This window comes from Typopeltis vanoorti, chromosome 18 (genome assembly GCF_054136105.1).
Source record: "Typopeltis vanoorti isolate ZY-2024b chromosome 18, IOZ_Tvanoo_1.0, whole genome shotgun sequence".
NCBI lineage: Eukaryota > Metazoa > Arthropoda > Arachnida > Uropygi > Thelyphonidae > Typopeltis > Typopeltis vanoorti.
Window position 1 is genome coordinate 75,236,845 of NC_143566.1, and position 11,037 is coordinate 75,247,881.

Below are 11,037 nucleotides of genomic sequence, written 5' to 3' on the forward strand. Positions count from 1 at the left end.
AACTTCAATTCAGCAAACTAATTTCTTCTATTTCATTCTATCAATCTACCTGTGTAGACCACAACCTCCACATAGAAACCTATACCTAACACCCGTAAGATGCTACAGATTCATGTATGAATTGAACTATGTAATATAAAGCAACTACCCTAATAATGATTCGCATCCAAAATGCAACAAAAAGTTTCACACTAAATGATCAATTTAAATGTCAGAATTTATTAAATTTTAACAAACTCTAGTTAAATTTTGCTTATTTTTAATATCAGTTTTACTCAAACTATTGTGATATAAAATTTTTGAAACTGGACCAAAATAACACATCACATGCCTCTTAAAAAAAAGACCACCACTGCTGCTGCTTCAGAATGCTTGAATTGAATAGTAAAATTTAATCAAATTGGCAATAGCAAAATTCTTACATTTCAAACTGAACCTGGAAGAGCATTTGTTTTGTTAAGATTTCTAAAAAGGGCTTAATGTGAACAAATTTTTAAATAGCATTATTAGCATTAATAAAGTTGAATATATCTCATAATGACTTATGAAATATAACCTTTATAATATGTTCTTACAGAAAAGATCACCGCATCGCTCCGAATAGTTAATCCAACAGCAATTAAAAGGATTGTACAAGGTTTAATTAAACACTGGAAAAGTTTTAGTCATGGTGAGTGCAACATTTCTGTGATAATTTACTGTGATCTCTATCTGTATCCGTGATAATTTACTGTGTTAAGAATTTGTGTGGAAGCGCAACAATGTTATGCAACTTTGCTAATGATGGGAATGTGCATTATCGTGGAAATGATTATGAGGAGAGAAAGAGTTTGTGTTCATATGATTTGTACTTTTTAATCATATGCAAAGATATCTGCATAAGTAAGGCACTAGATAACAAAGATCTGCAAGTTCCAACTGTGTGTCACAGACTACACAGAAGATTATGCAAAAAAAGCATGCAGGTAACTTATTATTTTAGCATGGTAACTTATGTCAGGCATTAGCGAGATCTGCCTCTGATAGCCAGGTCTCGCTAATGCCTGACATAAGTTTGCAGCATGTGTGAAGAAGGATAGACAGTTTAGGAGAAGGAGTGTGCTGCTAATGATATTGGATGATTTGAATCCATTTAGAGTTGAGACCTATGATTGCAATTCTACCAACAGTTTTCCATGCAGCAGTGAGTTTGAAGCCTTCTGATGTGAAGTTGAGTGTAACAAGATCAAATACAGGAATGGGGGTTGTTACAGACTTAGCTGATTGGTTGCTAGTGACAAAGAAATGCATAACCAAATAAGAATGATTGTTGTGAAATGAGTAATAATTATCAAAACGTCGATTGCATAGCAGTAAAATCTCATGAGAAAAATGAAACTGAATTTATTGAGCTGTTGCAAGACAATTTCCTCAAGCAGCATGTGACAGAAGGAACTTGAGGTCAAAGAGTGTTAGATCTGATTATAGTGTCGGAGAGTGTTTCAGTTAAAAACATAACTATTCTGCCTCTGAGTTGGTGACAGTGATCATGTGGTACTGACTTGCGAAATGGCTGCTGACCTACATGGCAGAAAATTATGATCAGTTGAGGAGTAGTATGCAGGGTTCTGTGCCATGGTATTGGTTGTTGGATGGGAAGGATGTCGACAATGCATGAGAAGTGTTTAAAAAATACTTAAATGATGATATTTAATAATATTTTTAAAATTATATTTAAAATAAATACTTAAATACTTCAAAAGAATAAATAGGGTAAGGGTGAGATGAATGTATAATCTTGTTAAGGATTGCATAAGGATGATGTCAGTTATGAAAATGATAAAGTACAGATCAAAAGAGTTACAACTGTTGTACAGAAAGCAAAGTCTGGGTATGAAAAAGAAACTGGCTCTGCCAGCTAAAGACAATCCAAAAGAATTCTATCACTATGCTGCAAGTAAAAGAAAGAATGATTATGAAAGAATAATTATTGAATGCAGGTGACAGATGCAGAAGAATGTCCATTTTACTAAAAGGCTATCAACATTGAGCTCAGTGCCACCTCTTCACAGGACAAAGAAACTCAGGTGTATGAGGAGGAGGAGGAGGTACTAGAGCTGTTGCACAAACTGAATAAGAATTTGGCAATAGAGACTGATAGGATATCAGCACATATTAAAAGGGTGTTCAGCTGAACTGGTTATTCCTCTGACCAGGAACAGAGAAGATTCCATAGGAATGGACAGAAATGTGTATGGTAATCCCATTGCACAGGGTTGTGCAAAGACTGATGTATCCAACTACTGACCTATCAATATCTCTGGAGTGGGGTGGGTGGACAAAGATTTTGGAAAAGTTGGTTAAGACTTGCATACAAAATGGGTTGACAGAGAATCTATACTTTGCAATGAACAGCATGGGTTTACTGAGGGAAGATCATGTTTAAGCAACTTGTTCACATTCTATAATAAATTTACCCTTGAGTTACATAAGGTGGAACAGATATGTTCACCTATTCTAACTATTAGGCTTTGGACAGAATACAGCATGGAAGACATATAAATTGGAGAATATATGATGGAGAGTATAAAATATTAGTGTTGATAAGAGGATGATAGACTGATATCAAAAAATGGTATATGGGAGATGTATTTGAAAGAGCAAAGCAAAATAGAAGCTTACTGAACAAAATTAGGAGGGGGCAAAACAGGCGAATGTGCTGTGAATCTTCACAGACACACACAAGATAGGAAAGGGTAGGAAAGGGGGATGGAGAGCTATGATCATTTGAGCCTATTGAAGGCCTAAAATAATTATAACACTAATATATTTTAAAAAAATGTACTGACTCCTTCAATATATGACCTCAATAGTGCTCACCCCCCCACCCCATTTCTTCACCAGTAATTCTGTCCCAACTTCCTGCAGACATTTATTTCCTAGTTAATCAAAAAATGAATAGAATTACTAAAAATTACTTTGCTTCAGTCTAGTCTGCTCTTTGTTAGCTAGCATACAGATCTATTTTAAAGATGTGTTCTTAAAATGAGCAAGGTGTTGAAAGTCATCTCATGATCAATGTCTGTTATGTCCTTAAAAGAACCACTTAAATCAGATTAGGAAAAAGAAGCACAAACTTATGGTATTTTGACTCCAAGGTGATTATACTAATTAATGCTTTTAAACTTGTATTTAAAATACTCGTGGAAAGGCTTAGACGTTGGTTATACATTTTTTACTAAATAATTTAAGGAAATTACAACGTCAACTAGGATATACATTGAAATAAATTTTAATATACTTCAATATTTCAGCAACGTCACGTTGCCATTTTCAAGAAACTTAAGAACAAGACACGTACACGCAGGCACAATAAACAGTAAGCGAGGAAGAAGCAGGAAGCTTTTATTTCTCCTAAAGTCCTGATGGTGCCCCCCCCCCCCCTAGCAGGCAATGTTGGTATTCTTGAGCGATTGGGCTGTGAAGGTCTTCTGATGTAGGTTTCCCAAATTTGAGGCAGTCTCATGCAGCCAAATTTGTTGAGGTTTGGATTGTTTCTTAGGGCTGAAGCTGATTCCATGAAAAGCCTTTCATATTTGTATTTACTACGGTGTATTATCGTGGCTTTCTTCCACCGTATTCTATGGCAGGTAATCTTGGTCAGTGCATGGTCAGCAAGACCAGAGTGGCTGTATTGGTGAAACCGGATGTAGTGCTTGTGTTCTGAAATTCTGATATTTGCTGTCCTGCCTGTTTGGCCAAAGTAGGACAGCTTACAGCTGCAAGGGACCTGGTATACACCAGGTAGGTCTGGGAGGGAGGTTGGTCTTTAGTAGAGCAGATAAGGGATGCCAATTTTTTATATGGTCTGTAACAAGAAGTTAAGTCATGTTTTTTTTAGGATTTTTGTAATTTTTTTCAAGGTGCCTCGGATATAGGGTATGGTGATGGATTTAGAGTAATCCTTGTTGCGAGGGAGGAGGGGGGTTGTGGTTTACTGGTTTCAATATTTTTTGGGGGGGGGGAAGCCATTGGCTGAGAAAGTGTTGAGAATGTGGTTTAGTTCTGTGGTCAGGGCATTGTCATTTGAACAGATAAGTTTAGCCCTGTTGTGTAGTGTCTTAATGACTCCATATTGTTGCAAGGAGGGGTGGTGGGATTGTTGGTGAATGTATCTGCCTGTATGGGTGGGTTTTCTATAGACTGAGAAAACCAAGGTTCCATCAGGCTGGTGGGTGACTAGTGTGTCTAAGAAAGGAAGGCAGTTGTTTTTTACTTCTTCCAGGGTGAATTTGATTCTGGGGTGTTGGTTGTTTAAGTGTGTTAGGAAGGAGAGGATGCATCGGAGCCATGTGGCCAAATAGCAAACACAACATACACATAGCGAAGCCAAATGGTTGGTTTTTGTGGGGCAGAGTTTAAGGCTTTCTCTTCAAAAGTCTCCATATGAAAGTTGGCCAAGGGTGGGGAGAGTTGAGAACCCATGGCTGTCCCCTCTATTTGTTTGTAGAATTTTCCTTGCCAAACAAAATAGCCTGAGTTCATTGTAAACTGAAATAGGGCTGTGATATCGGGAGGAAATTTAGCTTAGATTAGCTCTAAGGATTCTTTGAGTGGGATTTGTGAATAAGGAGGAGACATCAAAACTGACCATTATGTCAGTGTGTTTGAGTGTAAGGTTTTCTATGCTGGCTTTGAAGTGGGCTGAGTTTTTTATGTGTGAAGGTGTGTTGCCAGTATAATGTGAGAGAGCTTTGACCAAATATTTAGCTAGTTTGTATGTGTGTGTGTGTGTGGGGGGGGAAATCAATGCCATGGGATGTAATGGCACATTTTCCTTATGTATTTTTGGGAGTCCATAAATAAGGGGGTGGGGGGAGGGTATGGAGTTAAATGGTTTTAATTTGTTAGCAATTTCCACAAGCCAAGAAGTGATCTTCTTAAGGAGCCTGTGGAGTTTTCTAATTTGTGAGTTGGTGGGATTGTACTCGATAGGCAGGTAAGTAGCCCGATCTAACAATAGAGCTTTCAGATTATCTGTGTAATCCTTTTGGTTAAGCAATACTGTGACGTTCCCTTTATCAGCTTTGGTGATTATTATTTTCTTTAATTCTAGTAGAGATTTAATTTCCTTACTGGGTATGTTGGCTTTTGGTGGTTTAGCTTTGGTCAGAACACAAGCCACATCCAGTCTAATATCATTGGCGACGTGGTTTGGAAGGTGTCGTATCCCGCGTTACAGCTGTTACAGTTACAGCTGCAAGGTCCCTTGCAGCTGTAAGCTGTCCTATTTTGTCCATACAGGCAGGACAGCAAATATCAGAATTTCAGAACACAAGGACTACATCTGGTTTCACCAATACAGCCACTCTGGTCTTGCTGACCATGTGCTGACCAAGATTACCTGCCATAGAATACAGTAGAAGAAAGCCACGATAATACACCATAGTAAATACAAATATGAAAGGCTTTTCATGGAATCAGCTTCAGCCCTAAGAAACAATCCAAACCTCAACTGGCTGCATAAGACTGCCTGAAATTTGGGAAACCTATATCAGAAGACCTTCAGCCCAATCGCCAAAAAATACCAACATTGCCCGCTAGGGGGTACCATCAGAACTTTGGGAGAAATAATAGCTTCCTGCGTCTTCCTCACTTACTGTTTGTTGTGCCTGCATGCACGTGTCTTGTTCTTAAGTTTCTTGAAAATGGCAACGTGACGTTGCCGAAATATTGAAGTATATTAAAATTTATTTTAATGTACAGTCATACCCTGACTTATGCGAATCCAGAGTTATATGGTTTCTTATATGTACGTATTCCCATCCCGCTTCACGTCTCACCACTAGTCGTATCTTTCAGGCGCCAGCCGCATTCGCCAGTGTCGCACATGCTGTGAACATGCACTGACGTGCTTCACGCCATCTTCATTCACACACGATTTTTATGGTCTACAAACCTTGCGATTGTTTAATGTTATGGTCTCGATAAAAATTTTATCACATAAAAATTAATAATGTCATCCAAAAGAAGCAAGTCTGATTCTTCTACTGCTAGCAAGAAAAGAAAAGCATTGACTTTGGAAATAAAACTCAACATTATTAAGGATTTTGAAGGCAGAATGAAAATTTGTGAGCTAGCAAAGAAGTTCGATCTACAGGAATCCACAGTAAGAACAATCATAAAAGAAAGGTTTACAGATTTTGGAGGACATAGATTCTAACGAGGAATGAATTGTAACCACAAGGTAAGGAATAAAAAAATCATTAGCATGCTATGAAGAAATTTTGCGTGACAAGAAAAAGACATTATGCTGTCAGACGAATCTATTAGATTTTATGAAACCATCGACATCGAAATAACTTTCTTTTTTTCATGTACGAAAAACTACAATTATGATTATATTTCTTAAAAAATATAGGTGTTTTTGTAAACCTTTGGTCCCAATTGTATGTTTGTATATATAAATTATATGCAAAATTATACCCAGAGTTACACGAATTTGACTTGTGCACTTTTTGTTGGTCTCACCTACCATGTAACTTCAGGGTATATCCTAGTTGACGTTGTAATTTCCTTAAATTATTTAGTAAAAAATGTATTTAAAATAAATTTTAAGCAGTATTTAATTACTAAATAATTTTTATTTTATAAAATAACTATTTTTAGTAAATGAAACCATACTTGGTTATTTTTTATATTTTTTTTAACACCATTCTTGGTCATCTTTTTTCTTTTTCAGGAATCAGTGAAGCACTCACAGATACTTCTTATAATGTAACCGAACTGTTAACCAATTTCACAATTAGTACTCCCTCTATTGAAGAAGATGAGATACAATATAAAGAACTTGATTGGAAAAAAAATGAAAATTAATATTATACAGTTGAAAAAAATATCGAGTCTTCAAGAATTTTAAAAAAATGTTGAAGTAAATTATAAAAATGTTAGGACTGAAAAGTATATCAGAACCATTAGAAAAGATGAATAGAACACCCAAAGAAAATGTTTCACTTGTTTCATAATATATCTGTAGTACTAGATACTAGTACTACTGCTGGTTTGTAAAATATTTTTTTTTTCTGATTTTTAAGATATTTACTGCATGATGAGATTACCATCTTTAATTTTTTCATACTGCATCACTATTGTCATTATTTCCTTATAGGTAATTTCAAGGATTGTACTGTGATTGTATTACATAATTAAGTATACATTATTTTATTAGCTTCCCATTAGCAATTTTTTTTTAGCAAATTCATCTGTTATTTACAGGTATTCAATATATCACATCTTATATTTCAATCCTCTAAGGCACTACTAGCCAATATCTGCCTCTCCATATTTTAGTCATCATCTAAGGCTTCTTCTGCCATTTGACATCAGCTATGCTAACCTTTTCTGTTTTACTTCTAATGTCAAGTTTCTTTCTAATATCTTAATTTTTAATGTGACTCTGCCATTATCATCTGTTTACTTCCCTAATTTTCCTCAAAACTCTCATATCTTCCTGATCAAATTCCTGATATGCATCCTCAAGGGATATCAGGATATTGTGATAGAAAAAGTTTGCATTATTACTAACTTCCTGTCAAAAATTTTCCTCCAAATTACTCTTTTTTTGTCAGGACACCAGTATTGTCAGATCTTATTTTGTTTTCTAAGGCACTTCTAACTAATGTGAGATCTTATATTTTGGTTTTCTGAGGTACTTCTGACCTGCATCAATCCACTTAGGCTTATATCTCCCAGAGGGATTTTCACATGATTCTGAAAGTGATGCCACTTTCAGAAACGTTTCACAGAAAACTCATATCTGTGGTCTCTAGTCACGTGTTATTTCTAACTTAGCTCCTAAATCCATAAGATAAAATTAGCTTGAACACTTTCTTATATACCATTAGTCATGTGAAAATCCCTCTTTCTAATTTCTCACTTATTCTATATACTTTTTTTCCTTATTTCCTATTTTACTATTTAGATCTCCAACAAGGACCAACTTCTCCATTTTCCTTGTTAGTTGCCTTTTTTTGATGACACAAAAGATTACTCTTCTTCTTCAGTTGAACCTTCTGTGGGATCATAGACACAAATAAATCTAATTTTCCAATTCCCCATTTTGATGTGTGCCCACATCACTCTTAGTGCTTCATATAACTAACTCCTTTCTTTTGCTGATCATTAATGTCCAAATATAACATCTTCTATTTGTTCCATGATAGACCAATGTTTTCAGTCTTGGTTTCTCTCTGACTGCTATTCTACAGTGCAAATCTGAAATTTTTCTAAATAACAAATATAACATTATTTATTGTATTTGTTATTTAGAAGAATCTTACCTGTTTTTCTCTTCTTTGTTTTGGTAAGACCAATTATTCCACTGTGTTAGTTTATTTTAATGGTATTGATTACAACACAGAATGATAAGAAAAGAATTAATATTTATTAACTTAGCTGATATTTTGCTAGTATTATATCCAGCTTCAAAGCACTAGTTTAAAAAAATCGTATCAGACAACACAAGGAACTAAAGTCCTAATTGGACTTTTCCTTGTGTAGCACTTTTGTTGTTTTCTTTCATTTGATCCAAGGCATGATCTGCTAGCCCCAATTTCCATAACAATAGTGCTGAATGTATTTTTTATGTTCATCAAGGCAGATGCCAATAGTCTGTCTATAGTAAGTCAGGTCACAAGAACAGGGCACTTCATAAACTCCTGGATGTGATAAAGAAGAGAGTTTGTCCTTAGGTGAATGGATGAGAGTTGCCAATTTGACATATGGTTTAAATATAGTGCATAGCTGATATTAATAAATATCAGCTATGTGCCATATTTAAACCATACTGTTGACATGTTGACATCTGCCTTGGTGAATATAAAAAATACATTAAGCACTATCATTATGGCAAGTTGGATCTAGCAGACCATGCTTTGGGATACCCCCTTCACATAGGATCAAATGGAAGAAAACAAAAGTGCTACACAGAAGTCATTATAAGTCAGAGAGAGATTGTTTTTGGAATCAACAGCAACTTTAAAACATACTCCAAACCTCAAGTATATGGCTGAATAAATTTACCAAAAATATGGGAGACCATTATTTTAAGATCTAATTAATACTTGTTTTCTCTCTTTTTCCAACAATAGATGGTTCCAGTTAGGGCTTTAGTTCCTCGCGTTGTCTGTTACAATTTTTTTTTTAAGCTAGTCCCACTATTACACTAAATTGTTGTTGTTTCACGTAGTGTGACAATTTTGTTCTTGTTCTCTGAAGATGCTGGATGTAATATCAGCAAATAAGTTAATAAATATTAATTATTTCTTATCATTCTGTGTTGTAATCAATACTGTTAAACTAACATGCACTACCAGTACATGAGCCTTTCTACTCGTATGCCAGTGTGGTATTTCTGTAATTCTTCTGTTAGTTCCACTTTTTTTTTTGTTGATGCTTCTTATATAATAAAAAAAAATTAGCTCATTAGTCATAAAAGATGCACTTAAATAATAAATAATTTTTTAATTTTTAATTATGGATTGTTAATTTTAAATGATTAAACAATGTTATTTCTAAAGATGTTTCAAACGAAACAGATGGATGGAATGTGTCTAATGGGATTTGTTTAAGAAACTTAAAATTGACACCAATACTTTTATATTAAAAATTAGCAATCAGTATAATTCATTTTGATAAATTATGGAGACTACAACCATGCTAAGAATAATCACTTTAATTTCCTAACATTTCAACATTCATGTTAAGGTCATCAAATGGAGTGTGTATATGTATATATATATATATATATATATATATATATATATATATATATATATATATATATATATATATATGTATACTCCATTTGATGACCTTAACATGAAGGTTGAAATGTCAAGAAATTACAACTGTGTTAAGAATAATTACTTTAGTCTTCATAATTTATCAAAGTAAATGTTCATCATTCATATTTATCATGGCGACTACAACCATGCTAAGAATAATCACTTTAATTTCCTAACATTTCAACATCATGTTAAGGTCATCAAATGGAGTGTGTATATGTATATATATATATGTATACTCCATTTGATGACCTTAACATGAAGGTTGAAATGTTAGGAAATTACAACTGTGTTAAGAATAATTACTTTAGTCTTCATAATTTATCAAAGTAAATGTTTATCATTCATATTTATCATGGAGACTACAACCATGCTAAGAATAATCACTTTAATTTCCTTGCATTTCAACATTCATGTTAAGGTCATCAAATGGAGTGTGTATATGTATATATATATGTATACTCCATTTGATGACCTTAACATGAAGGTTGAAATATCAGGAAATTACAACTGTGTTAAGAATAATTACTTTAGTCTTCATAATTTATCAAAGTAAATGTTTATCATTCATGTAACTGTCATGCTTCTTTAACATAAACAGATATAATCTGTTTTCACAATGTACATAATGTGTAGTTCTAGTGTTTGTTTTTGTAATATTTGGAAAATTGTCTGAAATAAATTATTAAAGTTTTTATAATAAATAGTCTGTGTAGTCTATATTTTTTTGGTGGTTCATTTTGTTATACATCTTTCTTGTTAGTGAGATATGAATGGATAATTTTAATTCTAAATATATTTCTTTAATTTTGGGATGCACAAAATACAGGTTTATGCATTTCTCAGTAAAACATCTGTGCATGTTAAAATTTATAAAAGTTTATATGGCAGCTGTTTTCTAACCACCGGTTTGTGGTAAATTTCTATGGGTCTATAAAACTTTTACTGCTAGAGGTTTTTACTTTTTAAACTATCTAAACTTTGTAAACTAAGCCCTTGAAACAATGAAACGAAAACACAATAACCACAGTAATAAACTTTAATGAAAGCACGGATATTTTGGACTGAAATTAACAATACATTGTCAGTGTGTGGAAACAACAAGCAATTCAAAGAACAGGAAATATCATCAAATGCATTTGTGGTTTAAGAAAAGAGAGTACAGTCTGGTTGGCTAAGTCTCAAATTGCCATCCTGTCCTCATTCGTTTAGT

The 11,037-nt window shown here is 34.0% G+C and overlaps 1 protein-coding gene across 1 annotated transcript in view; it reads left to right on the top strand.

Moving 5' to 3' along the window:
- The window catches only part of LOC150096813 (uncharacterized), a 184,003-nt gene extending 174,301 nt beyond the window's left edge, over positions 1 to 9,702 (top strand). The window contains exons 16-17 of the mRNA XM_090408185.1: positions 578 to 670; positions 6,722 to 9,702. Of these exons, the coding sequence (XP_090264311.1) occupies positions 578 to 670; positions 6,722 to 6,855 (227 nt within the window). The 3' untranslated portion in view covers positions 6,856 to 9,702. The remainder of the gene's footprint in view (positions 1 to 577; positions 671 to 6,721) is intronic.
- The last annotated feature ends 1,335 nt before the right edge of the window (positions 9,703 to 11,037 follow it).